A 21690-nucleotide genomic window follows, 5' to 3' on the forward strand; every position below is an offset into this window, starting at 1 on the left:
GAAGCTTTTTCATTATGCAAATCCCTCACAGGCCACGCCCACAACAGTGGGAGCAAGTTTGATTGACTGGCTGTTTGTGAGTGTGCTGCCTCTCTACCTCTATCTATCTGTCTATCTGTCTATCTATCTACATTTTAATGTGTCTGTATATGCATAACCTGTGATTATTATAATGATCAGTAGTAGAAATGGTGAGATTAGTGGCCGATATGATCACTGATTTTGAATGGCAAGCTCTTCACAAACACATACAAACATTCAACATATCTGACAGTGTTTCAGTCAATGGTTTATTCAACGGCCCAGATAGCTGTTTACAACACACTGCCACGGTACAGCACAACCCCGGTATAACACTAGGTAGTGCATCATGCTAATGTTTACTTCCCCTTTCCCTGAATTTATTGTGTTTTTTCTTCCTCATTAGGAAGAATGGGTGCTGACATGATGGTACAAGTTGTATGAATATGGTATACTGTATTCAAAGTTATATATAATATATATGTATACAATTAACTCAGCACTGTCCTCTATTCAATGTATATTTAGAATCAGGCAATAATACTGGATCACACTATTTGTAGGGTCAGTTACAAAAGTGCAAATGGTAGGGTATACTGTTTGTGTGTGTCTGCCTGTCTGTACCGTCTGTGTGTCTCTGTGGGTGGGCCTCGATGTCTTTGTGTGTCTGTATGTGGTGCGTGTGTTTCTATGTCTGTATGTGTGTTCATGTGCATCTATGTCTTGGTGTCTGTCTGTTTGTCTTTTTGTGTGTCTGTCAGCAGACTGGGATTGAATGGGGCTGTGTTTGTGCCCATTGCATGCTGGGATAGGGTCAGGGGAGGTCAGAGAATGTCTTGCGGGGGGGAGGGCCGCTGGGTTTCACTTCTGAGTCCTTTGCCTTGTCCTCAAACATCAAGATCCTGAGGAGGGAGAGACAAACCGTCAGACAGACTGACTGATTAATACACTAACTGCCACTAAACACAGTACCATCCACATATTGTTCAATGAAGTGTGTGTTTAAACAGTTTTTCAGTGTGTTTAAGCAGTACAGTAAAATATAGTGTGTTTATAAAAGGACAAGACAGTGTGTACATACAATACTACAGTACAGTGCATGAACCATAATTGTATATTACAGCCACAGTGGCCAATTCAGTACAGTACATGTGTACACAGTAGTACAGTACAGTTAATTTTATATACAGCAGGAGAGTACAGTACAGTGTGTGCATACACTAGTTTTGTACAGTACACTGTGTGTAGTACAGTACACAGAGGACACAAGAGGCGGTTCTGAGCCCAGAGAGAAATAGGTGCAGCCTTTTACAGCAGAGCAGCAGTGCAGTACAGTGTGGACTCACAGTCTGAGGATAGCTGATCTCTTGCCCAGCATCATGCTCAGGAAGTCCCTGTAGTTGATGTTCTCGGTGGCTCCTCCCGTCACCTCTGTCATCATCTTCTTCAACTCCAGGTGAGTCTTGGCCACACCCAGTTTCTCCAGCATCCTCTTTAACCCCATCATGTCTGATACAGAGAGTGGGGGGTGACAGAGAGAGGGAGAAGAGGGGGAGAGGCAGGGAGGGATTTAGGGGAGAAGAGAAAGGAAGGGGGGATGGGTTGAGAAAGATATGTGCATAAGGAGGAAGGGAGGAAAAGAAAGAGTGAGGATGAAGAGAAAGATAGGAGAGAGAGTGTGATGACACAGAACATGATAGATAAATAGATAGGTCAGAGATAAACAGTGAAAGATTGATATGACATCGCGAATAGTTTTAAAGCAATCAAACTGCCAAAATACAAAGTAAATTAATTAAATGAAACAAAACCCATTAAAAATATGACATTAACAATAAAGTCCCAGTGCTATGAGGTAGAGGTGCTCTTCCTGTGAGCTCAGTGCTGTCTGCAGTGGCGCCATCTGTCCGCCAGGGGCAACATGACACTCTCCACAGCCTTAACTGCTCAACGTCTGCAATAGCGCAGGTCCCGCACATGGGAGCAGCACAGCACGCATGAGAGTTCAGTGCGTACTTTCTGTTTTTCACCACCATATAAACTGCACACATTTTAAGTGAAGTCTAGTAAAGTTCCAGACAAATCCAGTAATGCAGGTTTTATGGTCTTTTTAATTAGCAACTGATTACGAGCTGGAGTCAACAGGTGATTTGACCTCATCATGGCTTCAGTAAATTAAATAATTAAGACTTGAACAAGAATGAAAACCAGGAATAGTGCTAGAGCCTTGGAGATCTGAGGGTGATAGTGTCAGTGTGTGTACATGTATGTATGTGTATCAGAGAGAGAGAGAGAGAGAGAGAGTATGTGTCTGTGTGTGCGTGTGTTACCTATTTCTCCCTGGTCATTCAGGTCAAACTCCATGTACTTTTCTGTAAACAAAGGAAACATAGTAATATTATAGTGAGATATACAGCTCTGGAAAAAATTAAGAGACAACTGCAATTTTTTCTTAAATCACCATCTCTACATGTATGGCAGCCATTCCATTCCATTCATATTTTTATTTGGAATTTGGGAGAAATGTTGTCAGTAGTTGTCAAAAATGTAAATTTTACCCAAACACATACCTATAAATAGTAAAACCAGAGAAACTGATAATTTTGCAGTGGTCTCTTATTTTTTCCAGAGCTCTATGTGTCTTCAAAATGCATTTCAATTAAATGTAGTTATAAACTATGTTTCCTTATAATATAATTTTCCTTATGGGACTGACTGACTGATATGTTGACAAGCTCTCTGAAAACCTAGTAGATACACCGACTGACTGACTGACACACTGACTGACTGACTGTCTGAATGATTCACTCACGTTTAAAAGACTCCAGTTTAGATTCAAGTTCTTCTACGTCTACATATTTGGGATCGTCAAGAAGCTCCTATAGAACAGAAAGAAACAGAGAAGACAATATCAATTACACTGGAGCCCCTGTACTGTATATATACACCTGGAGACACACTGACTGTACTGTACTGTATATATACACCTGGACACACACTGACAGTACTGCACTGTAAATATACACCTGGACACACACTGACTGTACTGTACTGTATATATACACCTGGACACACTGACTGTACTGTACTGTATATATACACCTGGAGACACACACTGACTGCACTGTACTGTATATATATATATATATATATATATATATATATATATATATATATATATATATATATATATATATATATATACAGTATGGAGGGTTCAGGGCCCCAGGGTTGGATGGGTTTCTGTCTCTCCTTCCCTCTTGGGTTGTACTGACTTGATGAGGATAGGAAGTCGGTTCAGACAGTACAGTTTCTCCCTCCCTCCCTCCCTCACTCTCTCCATCAGTTCCTCCTTTTCTTTCTCTCTTTCCTGCCTTTCTCCTCATCTTTCAATTTTCACTTCCTCATTCTCCTTCCACACCCTTCTGTCTCTCCCTCTCTGTATTTGGCTCTCTGTCCCCTTTCTTTCTCTGGGTCTTCTTTATCTGTACAGATAATTCCCCTGATCAACCTACGCTTGTGCATTTCTGTCTCTACATCTTCCCCCTCTTCTTCACTCTTTCCTCCTCACCTCTCTCCTCCCCTTCCTCTCTCTTCTCTCTGTTTGACCTGTATTTCGCCTCTCTCCCTTCCTCCTCTCTCTTTCCCTGTTTCACATCTCCTTTTGCTTTCTTTAATTGCCAGTAATGTTTGTTATTCTTCTTGTTTTGCTGTTTCTATATGTTTGTGAACGTGCACGGGTGTGCACATGAGAGTGTTTGTGTGTGTGTGAATGAGACACAAAGACACACACTAATACACAAGCAACCAGATACACAGACACACAAACACACAGAGACACACAGAGACACACAGACACACACTGACACACACAGAGACACATACATACCTTGTTAATAGCCTGTAGTTTCTCCTCCTGTTGGGCTTTGAGGAGCCCAAAGGCTTTTCCTCCTGCAGGACATAAACACACACTCACTGAACCCATACCAGCACATTACACACACACTGCACACTAACTACACACACACTACACATTCCCTCTTCAGCACACACTCACTGAACCCTTACCAGTGCACTACACACTCACTACACACACACTACACACAAACTACACACTCACTACACCCACATTACACACATACTACACACTGCCTCTCCAACACACACTCACTGAACCCTGCCCCCTTACCTGCATACTACACACTACACACTACACACTAAATACACAGATACTACACAGTCACTACATATATGCTACACAATCACTAAACACACTCACTACACACGCTACACACTGACTGCACACTCCCTCTCCAGTGCACTCACTTAACCCTGCCTCTTACCAACAGCCTGGACACATGAAGTGCTATATATTCTGTACACTGTACTGTATACATGCTCTGCGTACTGTATAAAAAAACAATGGAATGCGTTGTAATACTGTAGTAGGAATCGAGTTATTGACACACTACTCACACTCCAAACACACACACTACATATACAACACACAGTGCTCTGATTGTGTTGAACCGGACACACACAGTGTGTCACACAGTCACAGTGTGTCTATCAGTATATATCAGTGTCAGTGTTTGTGTCAGTATATATCAGTGTGACAGTGTGTGTGTGTATGTGTGTATATCAGTATATATCAGTCACAGTGTGTGTGTGTATCAGTATATATTAGTGTGACAGTGTGTGTGTATCAGTATATATCAGTCACAGTGTGTGTGTGTGTGTATCAGTATATATCAGTGTGGCAGTGTGTGTGTGTGTATATCAGTATATATTAGTATGACAGTGTGTGTGTATCAGTATATATCAGTGTGACAGTGTGTGTGTATCAGTATATATTAGTGTGACAGTGTGTATGTGTGTGTGTGTATATCAGTATACACTCACCTAAAGGATTATTAGGAACACCATACTAATACTGTGTTTGACCCCCTTTCACCTTCAGAACTGCCTTAATTCTACGTGGCATTGATTCAACAAGGTGCTGAAAGCATTCTTTAGAAATGTTGGCCCATATTGATAGGATAGCATCTTGCAGTTGATGGAGATTTGTGGGATGCACATCCAGGGCACGAAGCTCCCGTTCCACCACATCCAAAAGGTGCTCTATTGGGTTGAGATCTGGTGACTGTGGGGGCCAGTTTAGTACAGTGAACTCATTGTCATGTTCAAGAAACCAATTTGAAATGATTCGACCTTTGTGACATGGTGCATTATCCTGCTGGAAGTAGCCATCAGAGGATGGGTACGTGGTGGTCATAAAGGGATGGACATGGTCAGAAACAATGCTCAGGTAGGCCGTGGCATTTAAACGATGCCCAATTGGCACTAAGGGGCCTAAAGTGTGCCAAGAAAACATCCCCCACACCATTACACCACCACCACCAGCCTGCACAGTGGTAACAAGGCATGATGGATCCATGTTCTCATTCTGTTTACGCCAAATTCTGACTCAACAGAAATCGAGACTCATCAGACCAGGCAACATTTTTCCAGTCTTCAACTGTCCAATTTTGGTGAGCTTGTGCAAATTGTAGCCTCTTTTTCCTATTTGTAATGGAGATGAGTGGTACCCGGTGGGGTCTTCTGCTGTTGTAGCCCATCCGCCTCAAGGTTGTACGTGTTGTGGCTTCACAAATGCTTTGCTGCATACCTCGGTTGTAACGAGTGGTTATTTCAGTCAAAGTTGCTCTTCTATCAGCTTGAATCAGTCGGCCCATTCTCCTCTGACCTCTAGCATCAACAAGGCATTTTCGCCCACAGGACTGCCGCATACTGGATGTTTTTCCCTTTTCACACCATTCTTTGTAAACCCTAGAAATGGTTGTGCGTGAAAATCCCAGTAACTGAGCAGATTGTGAAATACTCAGACCGGCCCGTCTGGCACCAACAACCATGCCACGCTCAAAATTGCTTAAATCACCTTTCTTTCCCATTCAGACATTCAGTTTGGAGTTCAGGAGATTGTCTTGACCAGGACCACACCCCTAAATGCATTGAAGCAACTGCCATGCGATTGGTTGGTTAGATAATTGCATTAATGAGAAATTGAACAGGTGTTCCTAATAATCCTTTAGGTGAGTGTATATTAGTATGACAGTGTGTGTATCAGTATATATTAGTGTGACAGTGTGTGTGTGTATGTGTATCAGTATATATTAGTGTGACAGTGTGTATGTGTGTATGTGAATCAGTATATATTAGTGTGACAGTGTGTGTGTATCAGTATATATTAGTGTGACAGTGTGTGTGTGTGTGTGTATGTGTATCAGTATATATTAGTGTGACAGTGTGTATGTGTGTATGTGTATCAATATATATTAGTGTGACAGTGTGTGTGTGTATGTGTATCAGTATATATTAGTGTGACAGTGTGTATGTGTGTATGTGTATCAATATATATTAGTGTGACAGTGTGTGTGTATCAGTATACAGTGAGGGAAAAAAGTATTTGATCCCCTGCTGATTTTGTACGTTTGCCCACTGACAAAGAAATGATCAGTCTATAATTTTAATGGTAGGTGTATTTTAACAGTGAGAGACAGAATAACAACAAAAAAATCCAGAGAAACGCATTTCAAAAAAGTTATAAATTGATTTGCATGTTAATGAGGGAAATAAGTATTTGATCCCCTATCAATCAGCAAGATTTCTGGCTCCCAGGTGTCTTTTATACTGGTAACGAGCTGAGATTAGGAGCTCTCTCTTAAAGGGAGTGCTCCTAATCTCAGTTCGTTACCTGTATAAAAGACACCTGTCCACAGAAGCAATCAATCAGTCAGATTCCAAACTCTCCACCATAGCCAAGACCAAAGAGCTGTCCAAGGATGTCAGGGACAAGATTGTAGACCTACACAAGGCTGGAATGGGCTACAAGACCATCGCCAAGCAGCTTGGTGAGAAGGTGACAACAGTTGGTGCGATTATTCGCAAATGGAAGAAACACAAAATAACTGTCAGTCTCCCTCGGTCTGGGGCTCCATGCAAGATCTCACCTCGTGGAGTTTCAATGATCATGAGAACGGTGAGGAATCAGCCCAGAACTACACGGGAGGATCTTGTTAATGATCTCAAGGCAGCTGGGACCATAGTCACCAAGAAAACAATTGGTAACACACTACGCCGTGAAGGACTGAAATCCTGCAGCGCCCGCAAGGTCCCCCTGCTCAAGAAAGCACATGTACAGGCCCGTCTGAAGTTTGCCAACATCTGAATGATTCAGAGGAGAACAGGGTGAAAGTGTTGTGGTCAGATGAGACCAAAATCGAGTTCTTTGGCATCAACTCAACTCGCCGTGTTTGGAGGAGGAGGAATGACCCCAAGAACACCATCCCAACCGTCAAACATGGAGGTGGAAACATTATGCTTTGGGGGTGTTTTTCTGCTAAGGGGACAGGACAACTGCACCGCATCAAAGGGACGATGGACGGGGCCATGTACCGTCAAATATTGGGTGAGAACCTCCTTCCCTCAACCAGGGCATTGAAAATGGGTCGTGGATGGGTATTCCAGCATGACAATGACCCAAAACACACAGCCAAGGCAACAAAGGAGTGGCTCAAGAAGAAGCACATTAAGGTCCTGGAGTGGCCTAGCCAGTCTCCAGACCATAATCCCATAGAAAATCTGTGGAGGGAGCTGAAGGTTCGAGTTGCCAAACGTCAGCCTCGAAACCTTAATGACTTGGAGAGGATCTGCAAAGAGGAGTGGGACAAAATCCCTCCTGAGATGTGTGCAAACCTGGTGGCCAACTACAAGAAACGTCTGACCTCTGTGATTGCCAACAAGGGTTTTGCCACCAAGTACTAAGTCGAAGGGGTCAAATACTTATTTCCCTCATTAACATGCAAATCAATTTATATATTTTTTGAAATGCGTTTTTCTAGATTTTTTTGTTGTTATTCTGTCTCTCACTGTTAAAATACACCTACCATTAAAATTATAGACTGATCATTTCTTTGTCAGTGTGTGTGTGTGTATCAGTATATATTAGTGTGACAGTGTGTATGTGTGTATGTGTATCAGTATATATTAGTGTGACAGTGTGTATGTGTGTATGTGTATCAGTATATATTAGTGTGACAGTGTGTATGTGTGTATGTGTATCAGTATATATTAGTGTGACAGTGTGTGTGTATCAGTATATATCAGCGTGACAGTGTGTGTGTATCAGTATATATCAGTCACAGTTTGTGTGTATCAGTATATATCAGCGTGACAGTGTGTGTGTATCAGTATATATCAGCGTGACAGTGTGTGTGTGTGTGTATCAGTATATATTAGTGTGACAGTGTGTGTGTATCAGTATATATTAGTGTGACAGTGTGTGTGTATCATTATATATCAGTCACAGTTTGTGTGTATCAGTATATATCAGCGTGACAGTGTGTGTGTGTAGCAGAAAAAGCTCAGACCACTTCCTCTAGCCACACTGCAAATATAACTGCTAATAGTCTATATATGTGTACACTTCCGTCTGTGTTTTTAAGTATGTATTTTAAAAACGAAAAAACTTTTGATTAAATTAAATATGAAAGTCATGAAGGAGCTAACATTTTAATGATATGGGTAAACCCTTAATTCCGGTAACTACATGTAATACGTTAATGCAAGTTTAGATGTTTTTCTGGTTGACAGCATAAACACAAGGCACTGAGAGCGCATGTGTCAGATTCGAGCTGCCTGTGAAAGCAACGCAAACTGGACAAATGTCAGGCTGTTGGATTATTACATACATTACATTACATTACGATGGCACTGTTGAATTATTACATACACCAACAGCACAAACAAATCACTACCTTGAAGAAATTGCGAGTAATACAACCACTGCCTGATGCATTGACAATGGGGCCAGGACAAGGTTTTTGTTTTAAGGAATCCCATACAAAATAAAAGTTGATATCACACACAATGATATATATGTTTTATATATTTAGTGATGCTAAATACTGGTACCCAGTTTAATTCAGCAGCAGCTAATTAATAATGTAAAATATCTGGGATACTAAAATAATTGTTAATGTGAATCGGATCACAATTGCTATTTTTGTAAAGGCGCTCCTCATAAATGAAAGAAAACTAGATGAAAAGGCAGCAGTTATCTGGAAATTAACGTTTTTATTAAGAAATACACTTTTTAAGTGATATAATTTGCTTTGTTCGGTTTCTACTTTTGAATAGCTGCCCTCCCCTCCCCCCGACATGACGTCACACTGTACCGCGAGCACATCAGCCTTGCGCCGGATATGTTTTTGGTAATATTCGAATAATCTGAAAAGAAAAACTGAAACACTTAACATTCCCATCCCTAGTCTCTGTGTGTGAGAGTGTCTGTGTGTCCCTGTATGAGTTATCTGTGTGTGAGAGTGTTTGCGTGTGTCTGTGTGTGAGAGCTTGTCTGCGTGTCTTTGTGTGTAAGCATGTCTGTGTATCTTTGTGTGTCTGTGTGTGAGCATGTCTGTGTGTGAGAGCTTGTCTGTGTGTCTGTTTGTGAGAGCATGTCTGCATGTCTCTGTGTTAGTGTCTCTGTGTCTCTGTGTGTGAGCTTCTTTGTGTGTCTCTGTGTGTGTGTGTGTCTGTGTGTCTCTGCGTATGAGCGTCTCTGTGTGTGAGCGTGTCTCTGTGTGTGTGAGCGTGTCTCTGTATCTCTGTGTGTGAGAGTGTCTGTGTGTCTGTGTGTGAGAGTGTCTGTGTGTCTGTGTGTGAGAGAGTGTCTGTGTGTCTGTGTGTGAGAGAGTGTCTGTGTGTGAGAGTGTCTGTGTGTCTGTGTGTGAGTGTGTTTGTGTGTGAGAGTGTCTGTGTGTCTGTGTGTGAGAGTGTCTGTGTGTCTGTGTGTGAGAGAGTGTCTGTGTGTGAGAGTGTCTGTGTGTCTGTGTGTGTGAGTGTGTTTGTGTGTGAGAGTGTCTGTGTGTCTGTGTGTGAGAGTGTCTGTGTGTGAGAGTGTGTTTGTGTGTGAGAGTGTCTGTGTGTGAGAGTGTCTGTGTGTCTGTGTGTGAGTGTGTTTGTGTGTGAGAGTGTCTGTGTGTCTGTGTGTGAGAGTGTCTGTGTGTCTGTGTGTGAGAGTGTCTGTGTGTGAGAGTGTCTGTGTGTCTGTGTGTGTGAGTGTGTTTGTGTGTGAGAGTGTCTGTGTGTCTGTGTGTCTGTGTGTGAGAGTGTCTGTGTGTGTGAGTGTGTTTGTGTGTGAGAGTGTCTGTGTGTCTCTGTTTGCCATGGCAGAAAGAGAAGTGACAGTCAGAGGGAAGTTAATGAAGGCCTCTGCTGAAGCACAGAGTTTATATATAGACTCTCTGAAACTGTTCTCACTGCACTGCCCTCATCTCTTCACACTCAGTGCAAAACGGACTGCAATATGGGACAGAGGAACACTTTCTAATGGTCTCCCCCTCACACTAATAAACCAGTGAATGTATCCACTGAGTTCTCGTTCTGCACTCGATTTGCACTTTTGATTTTCTCTTGTGGCCTGGCCTTTAGTAGCCTTTGTATGAATTTCATTTCGGTTTCTTTTTCTTTTACGGGAGGAGGAACTACATTTTGTTTTGGTTTTGAATTGTTTCTGTGTTCTGTTCATTTTCTTCCTCCTAACCCCTTCCCCTTCCATCTCTCTCTCTCTCTCTCTCTCTCTCTCTCTCTCTCTCTCTCTCTCTTTGCCTCTTGCTGTATCTATCTATACTGTACAAAACTGTCACAGATACACACACTATCACAATCACTATACACACTCTCAGACACTTACGCACACACTAACATTCCCTTACACAAGCACACACACATGCACACAGACAGAAAGACACACACACGCACATACATATATACACAGACAGATGGATATGGAGAGATTAGACGAGAAGATCTAGACAGAGACAGCCAAACACAGATGTGAAAAAAGCTACAGAGATCTTAACAGAGACAGAGACAGAGACAGAGACACTAACAGAGCGACAGAGACAGACAGGCAGAGACACTAACAGAGCGACAGAGACAGACAGGCAGAGACACTAACAGAGCGACAGAGACAGACAGGCAGAGACAGTAACAGAGCGACAGAGACAGACAGGCAGAGACAGTAACAGAGCGACAGAGACAGACAGGCACAGACACTAACAGAGCGACAGAGACAGACAGGCAGAGACAGTAACAGAGCGACAGAGACAGACAGGCACAGACACTAACAGAGTGACAGAGACAGACAGGCAGAGACACTAACAGAGCGACAGAGACAGACAGGCAGAGACACTAACAGAGCGACAGAGACAGACAGGCAGAGACACTAACAGAGCGACAGAGACAGACAGGCAGAGACACTAACAGAGCGACAGAGACAGACAGGCAGAGACAGTAACAGAGCGACAGAGACAGACAGGCACAGACACTAACAGAGTGACAGAGACAGACAGGCAGAGACACTAACAGAGAGTTTTCACTGTCTTTAGACACACAACTGAAGGACAGAGCTCACACTTACCCTGTGCTTCTTTGCTCATGTCTGCTAGAGAGTCATGGAGGGTGAGGAAGTCAGAGTCAGAAAGAGAGTTAATTTGAAAGGACAGGGAGAGTTTGAGGAAGTGGTGCGTGTGTGCCTGTGTACGTGTGTGTGTGCGTGTGTGTATGTGTGTGTGTGCATTGGGTTAGGTGGTGCTGAGTTGTGTGTGTCTGTGTGTCTGTTTGTGTGCATTGGGGTAGGTGGTGCTGAGTTGTGTGCATGTGTGTACGTGTGTGTGTGTGCGTGTGTGTATGTGTGTGTGTGCATTGGGGTAGGTGGTGCTGAGTTTTGTGCGTGTGTGTGTGTGTGTGTGTGTGATTGTGCATATGTGCGGACCTAAATACCTCCTGTCTCACACGCAGAGCTATATGTGACAAAAGGACCTTCAGTTAACCTACTGATCTTTTTTGTATATGACAAATTAAATTATAAATGGATTATAGTTGTATGAAAGTCTACTGTTGTAACAAACTATTCCTATATTTTACACAATTATAAGTTCGGTGCTGAGTTTGTCTTAGTGTCTATCAGCTTGTAATCTTGTGTGTTCAAGTGTATGTAATCTCAATACAGTTTGTGCAGTAGTTCAATGTATAGGAGGCCTATATCTCAGTTTGTATGAGGTGGTAATAATAGTACATCTCAGTATAGTGTATTCTCAAAATAGAGGTAATATGTTTTATAGTGTGTTAGTAGAGTAAATTGTAAGTTCATTGTTGAGTGTGTCTTAGTTTCTATCAGCTTGAGATCTTAATATGTGTATTTCAGTAGGGCCTACTTCTCTGTGGTGAATGAGAGTGTAGTCTCATATATGTCTCACTTATGATCTACAGAAATAAAACATTTGTTTGCTGCAATATTACTGCAACCTACCAGTTTCTGCAACCTTTTCGCAAACATTTATGGGACGGTTGCAGCAATATTGGTGGTAAATGCCCAAGAAAGGTTGAGGCAGGCCTATTTTATTGGTATGGGTAATCAGAGGAGAGGTGGGGTTACAGCATCAGCTTCCTGGGCAAAGAAGCAGTTTTACAAGTATTGCCAAAGCATGTAATATAATTAATACATACACCGATCAGCCATAACATTATGACCACCTGCCTAATATTATGTAGGTCCCAAAACAGCCCTGACCCGTTGAGGCATGGACTCCACTAGACCTCTGAAGGTACCACTGGCACCAAGACGTTAGCAGCAGATCCTTTAAGTCCTGTAAGTTGCGAGGTGGGGCCTCCATGGATCGGACTTGTTTGTCCGGCACATCCCACAGATGCTCGATTGGATTGAGATCTGGGGAATTTGGAGGCCAAGTCAACACCTTGAACTTGTGATTCATCAGACCAGGCCACCTTCTCCCATTGCTCCGTGGTCCAGTTCTGATGCTCACATGCCCATTGTAGGCAGTTTCGGCAGTGGACAGGGGTCAGCATGGCCAGCATTAACTTTTTCAGCAATTTGAGCTACAGTAGCTTGTCTGTTGGATCGGACCACACGGGCCAGCCTTCGCTCCCCACGTGCATCAATGAGCCTTGGCCACCCATGACCCTGTCGCCGGTTCACCGCTTTTCCTTCCTTGGACCACTTTTGATAGGTGCTGACCACTGCAGACTGGGAACACCCCACAAGAGCTGCAGTTTTGAAGATGCTCTGACCCAGTCGTCTAGCCATCACAATTTGGCCCTTGTCAAAGTCGCTCAGATCCTTACACTTTCCAATTTTCCTGCTTCTAACACATCAACTTTGAGGACAAAATGTTCACTTGCTGCCTAATATATCCCACCCACTGACAGGTGCCATGATAACGAGATTATCAGTGTTATTCACTTCACCTGTCAGTGGTGCCGTGCGGTTGCTGGCCATCCACACACTGTCCCTACATTGTTCCTGCATTGTCCATCCGGCTGTGGCAGGCAGACACATATCTGGCTGCTATACTGGCAGTGTTCTCCTCTCCCAGAAGGATAGGGACCTTTTCTGTATCTTGGAGGAGTGTGAATTATCTGATATGGTTCAGACGTTTGGGGGTGTATTCTTTTCTTGTGTCTGTGTATTTCGAGCAGGACAACAGGAAGTGTGTCTCTGTTTCGACCTCTCCCTGCTCACAGTGCCGTACTGTGTGAACCGTATTGAACGGTCTCTGTGTCCTGGTCTGACTGCCTGCTGAGCAGGTGGCGTAGTTTGCCTACAATAGACCCACCGGTGACTCAGGCAAGCAAATGTTACCAGATTACTTGGGGGAATTCAATTCAATTTAAATCTGGGGGAACAGATTAAAAGCAACTAATCCATTTTCAAAGCTTTGTGTTTTAAAGTGGTGTGAGTGAACAAGTAATAACTGCAGTGCTTTAAAAAGTGTGGCCATTTGTTTATGATGCAAAACCTGAAATCAATATTGAACAGAAGGAAATGTAAGTGTTTACTATTTGTTAAATAGAGGTGTAAGATACTGGTCTGTGTGCTCTTAGTTAATGATCATATTTTACATTTTATTTGTTTTTATTAATTTTTAGTAAACATTGGTCGGTTATGTATGTATTAGTGGATTTGTTTATTTCTCTGCTTGTTTGCATGACTCAGTACTGAAATAGATCTCTAAGCAAAGCAGGAAGCATGTGACACAGAGAGGCAGCCCAGGAGAATGCAAATCCACCCTCACCACAGATATCGCCTCACAAACCAGATCAATGAGCAGTAGTGTATTATTTGTAAAGAGATGTTGTTAATCTGACTGAAGGAAAGCAGTGGAGACAGAGGGGAAGTCTGATTGAGAAGAACAGAGAGGGGGAGAGAGAAAGAGAGAGGATCTGTCACAAGGCAAGCATCTTCCACTGTACTGTTTGGAGGGGAATTACTGCACTGGTCTGGGGAAGTTTATAAAGAACATAAGAAAGTTTACAAATGAGAGGAGGCCATTTACCCCATCATGCTCGTTTGGTGTCCATTACTAACTAAGTGATCTGAGGATCCTATCCAGTCTGTTTTTGAATGTTCCCAAATTTTCAGCATCTACCACATCGCTGGGGAGTTTGTTCAGATTGTGACGCCTCTCTGTGTGAAGAAGTGTCTCCTGTTTTCTGTCTTGAATGCCTTGAAGCCCAATTTCCATTTGTGTCTCCGGGTGCGTGTGTCCCTGCTGATCTGGAAAAGCTCCTCTGGTTTGATGTGGTCGATGCCTTTCATGATTTTGACGACTTGAATCAAGTCCAAACTTGGAATAAGTCTGGTTGCTCTCCTCTGAACTGCCTCTAGAGCAGCGATATCTTTCTTGAAGTGTGGAGCCCAGAACTGTCCACAGTATCCAGATGAGCTCTAACTAGTGCATTGTACAGTCTGAACATCACTGCCCTTGTTCTCAAATCTACACTTTTTACAATATACCGTAACATTTTGTTTGTCTTTTTTATTGCTTCCCACATTGTTTGGATGGAGAAAGTGAGGAGTCCACATAGACTCCTAGGTCTTTGTCATGCGTTACTTCATCTAGTTCTGTTCCTCCCATAGTGTCATTATAGTGGACATTTTTGTTACCTGCATGTAATACCTTGCACTTGTCCACATTGAATTTCATCTGCCAGGTGTCGGCCCACAACTGAATATTATCCAAGTTCCTTTGAATAGCCTGTGCTGCCGAGATTGTATCTGCTGAGCCGCCTATTTTAGTATCATCTGCAAATTTGACAAGTTTGCTAACTATCCCAGAGTCCAGATCATTAATATAGATTAGAAAAAGCACAGGCCCTAGTACTGATCCCTGTGGAACTCCACTAACAACCTCACTCCAGTTAGAAGAGACTCCTCTAATTGACACCCTCTGTTTCCTAGACATCAACCAGTTCATAATCCATCTACTTACATTACCCTGAATGCCTACAGCTTCCAATCTGAGGATCAGTCTTTGGTGTGGAACCTTATCAAAAGCTTTTTGAAAATCTAAGTATATCATATCATATGCTTTCACCTGATCTACAGCTGCAGTTGCATGTTCAGAGAACTCTAATAAATTAGTAAGACATGATCTGCCTCATCTAAACCCATGTTGACTATCTCCAAGAATATGGTTTTCATTAAGATGCTCCTCTATTTTCTGTCTAATCATTTTTTCTAACATTTTACAGGTGATGCAGGTGAGACTGATTGGTCTGTAATTTCCTGGCTCAGTTTTGTCCCCTTTCTTGTGGATTGGTTTGACATTTGCTGTCTTCCAGTCAGTTGGCACATCCCCTGTTCTAAGTGTCATTTGGAATATTTGAGTTAAAGCCTGGCGTTACTGCTGTACTGTGCCATTGATGCAGAGAGTGACAGAGCGATGGAAAGGGGGATGGGACCATTCTCCTCATCCTGCTCCTGCTCCTCCTCCCTGCCATTTCCACACCACATCAGTCAGAGGGACGGCCCAATTAGAGATGCTGGGAGAGACCAACACTCGACAGGTAAGAGCTCCTGTCTCTGCATGAATGTAGTGTGGGTTTAAAAATTACTTACTCTGCTCACTCTCTATACACTTTCTAAAACTAAATAAATATTGTAAATCAAAGAAAGTGAGACAAAGACAGAAAAACAGGAAAGCCAGGGTGATCAATGAAAGTGGGAATAAAATGAAAAAGCCAGAATGAGAAAAGAAAAAGACAAAGAAAGAAGGAGAAATAGAGAAAAAGATATCTGTCTGTACCCAAGGTAAGAGTACTTGTTTCCCCACTGCCAAAGCAGATGTTACTGCATTGCACTGTGGTGACTGCACCTAAAGCTTGCATCTAATTTTCACATTTTCTAGAAAGAAAAATGTCAGTGTATAGATTAAGTTTATATAGTTTGTGATGTTTCAGTTACATCATTAAATGTTTTATGTATTTTTTTATTAATTTGTTCTGTTTGTTTACTGCTTTTTTTATGTAGTCAGTCAGTCAGTAGCAGTCAGTCAGTTAATTTGCTGAATAGCGACGTGCAGAGAGCTGGTGAGTTTTTACTATAAATATTCAAATGCAATCCTATTTCTGTTCCTTTGAGTGCTGTGGTGGTCTAGTGTTAAAGGAGGCGGTTGAGTTCATTTTCCCAGAAAATACATATCTATGCAAAACCAGGAACTGGGCTGGATAAGGCAAATCAGCCCAGCGCCACCAAAGACACACAAACATGGAATCAACAATTATTATTATTCAGTAAAGAAACATATTCATTAATAAATTAACTGGGTGATGGTTGCAGTTGTAACAGTAACAGCAGGGAGATGTTGGCATGTGTGAGCGTTTGCGAGAGCGTGAATAGTGAATGTGTGGATAGAGAATGTGAATGTAAACAGGAGGCTGCCAGGGTAGTGAACACTGGTGTAGAGAAAGGGCCAGATCCAGGGATGGGCAATGGTCGAGAAACCGGCAAACTGAGCGATGTGGAAAGTCCAAGAAATGAGGCAGTGTGTCAGACACAGGGCGAACAAGACAGTCACGGGAAGTCCAAGAGACGGTGGTCGGTAATGAAAAGCAAGGGTTGAAAGCTCAGTGGCAGAGAAACAGGGAAACACTCAGTAGTGCAACACAAGGAATACAAGGCTTCACACTGATGTCAGGAGACCAGGGTGTAGAAGTACTGGGGAGATGCACGGGACCTGGGTGATTAGGTAAAGTCACGGGTTAGATCAGTGGGAGATAGGAATGGACACGGGGTATGATTGTGTGTTCTGGAGACCTCTGGTGGTAAACTTGGGAAAGTGTCATGGGGAAGACCTGACAGTGTGTGCATCCTGAAAGAGCTCAAATAATGATACTGAGTGGAGCGGGCAATATACCAGGATGCCCTTAAAGTACATAAAGTATAAGATAATAATCAAAAGGTGGAAATGCAAAAAGTGACACAGAAGAAGCACCAATACAATACAGGGCAGCAGCGACAACCAGCCTTCACTCTGGGGAGAGAAGGGTTAAAACAAGGGCGCTAACTCTGAGAGAGAGTCATCCACAGCACTGCGGGCACTGGGAGAGTGCAAGGGGGGGTGGCGGCACCTGGCGCTCAGAGTTAACATCACAGCCAAGCAGTCAGGAGAGCTGCTCAACATTGGGAGAGCATGGCGACACCTGGTGCTCAGAGTTAGAATTAAAGCCTGAAAACGAATTCAATAGAAATTGGAATTCAAGCAATCTGAGGAGAATAAAGTCCTGGCCCGTGTCTCTGCAGGTGTGAGTGCTGGCCCGTGTCTCTGTAGGTGTGCAGGGTCTCAGAGGGAGCCGGGCTCTGAGTGCAGGGGGCTGCCATGGGGAAGTCAGCGCTGTGACTGTGCCAGTGTCATAGCATGTGGGACCTCACTCTCTTTTCCAGCTCAACTCTGAGCGCCGTCACTCAATGATCTGTTCATTTGGACCTTCATAATTGTTTTAATCTTCTTTAACACTTCAGATTTGTCAATGAATGACGAAGTGCTTCTTGTCAATAGATTGCAGATTGCAGGAGGCCGGGCTCTGAGTGCAGTGGGCTGTCATGGGCAAGTGCTGTCTGATCGTCCTCCTGTGGGCAGGTAGGGCTCTAGAGGGCGCTGTAGAGCTGAGACTCAGTAGCTCACTGTCAGTGAAGGAAGCTGAAGTGAAAGTACACCCCCAGTACAAGCAGAGTAAAAGTGCAGAGTTCCTGTGCAGATAATCCAGGCTTCCCAGTGTGGACAATTATTACAGTGCACAGTGACAATAGCCGGAATAATGGATCAATACGTGTGTGTTTAGTTACACAGCAGTACTTCATCACTTAAAGTCATTCTGTGCATTTCTTTAATGAATAATACAATGGTTTAAAATGTCTCAACATGACCCAGTGACAATGGGCTCTTATGGTCACACAGTAATGTGAGTCCAGTATAAAGATTATAATTTTAATACTGAAACAATAGAAGCAGAAGATTTTCATGATGATTATGATTATTTATATTTTTGTTTATTTTAAAGCTATATCAGACACATCCCTGAAATGGTGTAATGACAGTAAATATCTACAAAGTCACAGGGAATAGAATAACAAGGAAACATTAAAAAAAAAATACACATTTAAAAAAAATGTTCTGTTGTAGATTGAATTGGAGCTCAATTTAGAATACATGTGTATACACTCACCTAAAGGATTATTAGGAACACCATACTAATACTGTGTTTGACCCCCTTTCGCCTTCAGAACTGCCTTAATTCTACGTGGCATTGATTCAACAAGGTGCTGAAAGCATTCTTTAGAAATGTTGGCCCATATTGATAGGATAGCATCTTGCAGTTGATGGAGATTTGTGGGATGCACATCCAGGGCACGAAGCTCCCGTTCCACCACATCCCAAAGATGCTCTATTGGGTTGAGATCTGGTCACTGTGGGTGCCAGTTTAGTACAGTGAACTCATTGTCATGTTCAAGAAACCAATTTGAAATGATTCGACCTTTGTGACATGGTGCATTATCCTGCTGGAAGTAGCCATCAGAGGATGGGTACATGGTGGTCATAAAGGGATGGACATGGTCAGAAACAATGCTCAGGTAGGCCGTGGCATTTAAACGATGCCCAATTGGCACTAAGGGGCCTAAAGTGTGCCAAGAAAACATCCCCCACACCATTACACCACCACCACCAGCCTGCACAGTGGTAACAAGGCATGATGGATCCATGTTCTCATTCTGTTTACGCCAAATTCTGACTCTACCATCTGAATGTCTCAACAGAAATCGAGACTCATCAGACCAGGCAACATTTTTCCAGTCTTCAACTGTCCAATTTTGGTGAGCTTGTGCAAATTGTAGCCTCTTTTTCCTATTTGTAGTGGAGATGAGTGGTACCCGGTGGGGTCTTCTGCTGTTGTAGCCCATCCGCCTCAAGGTTGTACGTGTTGTGGCTTCACAAATGCTTTGCTGCATACCTCGGTTGTAACGAGTGGTTATTTCAGTCAAAGTTGCTCTTCTATCAGCTTGAATCAGTCGGCCCATTCTCCTCTGACCTCTAGCATCAACAAGGCATTTTCGCCCACAGGACTGCCGCATACTGGATGTTTTTCCCTTTTCACACCATTCTTTGTAAACCCTAGAAATGGTTGTGCGTGAAAATCCCAGTAACTGAGCAGATTGTGAAATACTCAGACCGGCCCGTCTGGCACCAACAACCATGCCACGCTCAAAATTGCTTAAATCACCTTTCTTTCCCATTCAGACATTCAGTTTGGAGTTCAGGAGATTGTCTTGACCAGGACCACACCCCTAAATGCATTGAAGCAACTGCCATGTGATTGGTTGGTTAGATAATTGCATTAATGAGAAATTGAACAGGTGTTCCTAATAATCCTTTAGGTGAGTGTATATATATATGATTATTTTACACCGATCAGCCATAACATTATGCCCACTGACAGGTGAAGTGAATAACACTGATAATCTCGTTATCATGGCACCTGTCAGTGGGTGGGATATATTAGGCAGCAAGTGAACATTTTGTCCTCAATGTTGATGTGTTAGAAGCAGGAAAAATGGGCAGCGTAAGGATCTGAGCGACTTTGACAAGGGCCAAATTGTGATGGCTAGATGACTGGGTCAGAGCATCTCCAAAACTGCAGCTCTTGTGGGGTGTTCCCAGTCTGCAGTGGTCAGTACCTATCAAAAGTGCTCCAAAGAAGGAAAAGCGGTGAACCGGCAATAGGGTCATGGGCGGCCAAGGCTCACTGATGCACGTGGGGAGCGAAGGCTGGCCCGTGTGGTCCGATCCAACAGACGAGCTACTGTAGCTCAAATTGCTGAAAAAGTTAATGCTGGTTCTTATAGAAAGGTGTCAGAACACACAGTGCATCGCAGTTTGCTGTGTATGGGGCTGCGTAGTCACAGACCAGTCAGGGTGCCCATGTTGACCCCTGTCCACTGCCGAAAGCGCCCACAATGGGCACGTGAGCATCAGGACTGTTTTTGGGGGACCTACACAATATTAGGCAGGTGGTCATAATATTATGGCTGATCAGTGTATATATATGATTTATATATAATAATCAGCTTTGTGGACTCTTTTGTTTGTTCCTGGTTGCCCCCCCAATAATATTGCCAGTAAAAAAATAAAATATCCCCTCACAAGGGAGTGATACAGACTAAAACAAGTAAATCGAACTATCAACTATAAAACTGAACAGAAACTCAATGATCCAGTGGTCAGAGTGCCTCCAGGCGGGGGGCAGCAGTGTGGGATAGTGACTGGTCTCTCTGCTGCTGGAGATCACACTGCTATAAAGGGTGACGGCACTAACTGTCCACAGTACTGGGATGCAGCTGCTGTTGATGATCAGAGGTGTGAATGCCTGTAACTGTCATTGATTGTGTTGTTGTTCTTCTCTCCTTTGTAAACAGCAACAGAAACAAAACAATGAAAATAATTATTCACATTAAATTAAAATATGAACTAATGAACTCTGATACTTAACCCATTATACTCAGCCCCATTGTTTTCAACCTGCCAGTGGGTGGACAAATATCATTTAATAGCTCTGGCACTGTTACAGCCAGACGTAATTTAATACCACTGGAAAATAGACTTTCACTGACTTGCAAATTAGGGGGAAAAATTGCTTAAAAAATACTTTAAAAATGATCATAACTCATGATCACTAATGATCATTCCCCAGTTTGTCTTAAAAGTTGTATTTTGACTAGTACGTTCAGGGACAATTGTATAACAAAATAAGTTTACATTGATAAAATCCCATAAAAACCCAAAATTCATAATTCATAACTATGCTATTATTTATAATGGAAAAAATGATTATGTTGCAATGTAGTGTCTAATCATAATGTAGTAACTGATTCTGTAGTTTGTATGCTTTCATTTGATTGGTCCCACACGCTTGTGGCCCTTATAATGGAGAAATTGCCCTTTTGCACATATTTTGTGGTACAAATGTTCTCTAACGATTCTGCATAGGCTAGATTCTTTCAAATGCACATTATTCCTTAATTTTTTATACTATTTTCACCCAACAACTTCCAACTATTTCAATATGAGTGGTATATCAGTATAAAAATGTAATCTCAAGATTTTCTCTAGACTTTATTTGAAGAAATTGTCAAAATTAAAAAACGCATTCTTGAAAAACACTTGGTAGAACTGTAATGTAGTTTGTCTAATCATGATCAAATATGTAGAATATTGTAGTACAGGTTGTCTAGTTTCACATACCTGTACTCCT

General features: G+C 42.6%; 1 protein-coding gene across 1 annotated transcript; it reads right to left on the reverse strand.

Moving 5' to 3' along the window:
* Nucleotides 1-268: 268 nt before the first annotated feature.
* LOC136771808 (allograft inflammatory factor 1) lies at nt 269-11623 on the reverse strand. The gene is made up of 6 exons (XM_066724335.1): nt 11504-11623; nt 3911-3972; nt 2834-2900; nt 2352-2393; nt 1368-1530; nt 269-923 (listed from the first exon to the last, which is right to left on the reverse strand). The coding sequence occupies exons 1-6, from the start codon at nt 11520-11522 to the stop codon at nt 836-838; spliced, it is 441 nt and encodes a 146-aa protein (XP_066580432.1). The 5' UTR covers nt 11523-11623; the 3' UTR covers nt 269-835.
* Nucleotides 11624-21690: the final 10067 nt, after the last annotated feature.

This window comes from Amia ocellicauda, chromosome 15 (assembly GCF_036373705.1).
Source record: "Amia ocellicauda isolate fAmiCal2 chromosome 15, fAmiCal2.hap1, whole genome shotgun sequence".
In the NCBI taxonomy this organism is placed as follows: Eukaryota; Metazoa; Chordata; class Actinopteri; order Amiiformes; family Amiidae; genus Amia; species Amia ocellicauda.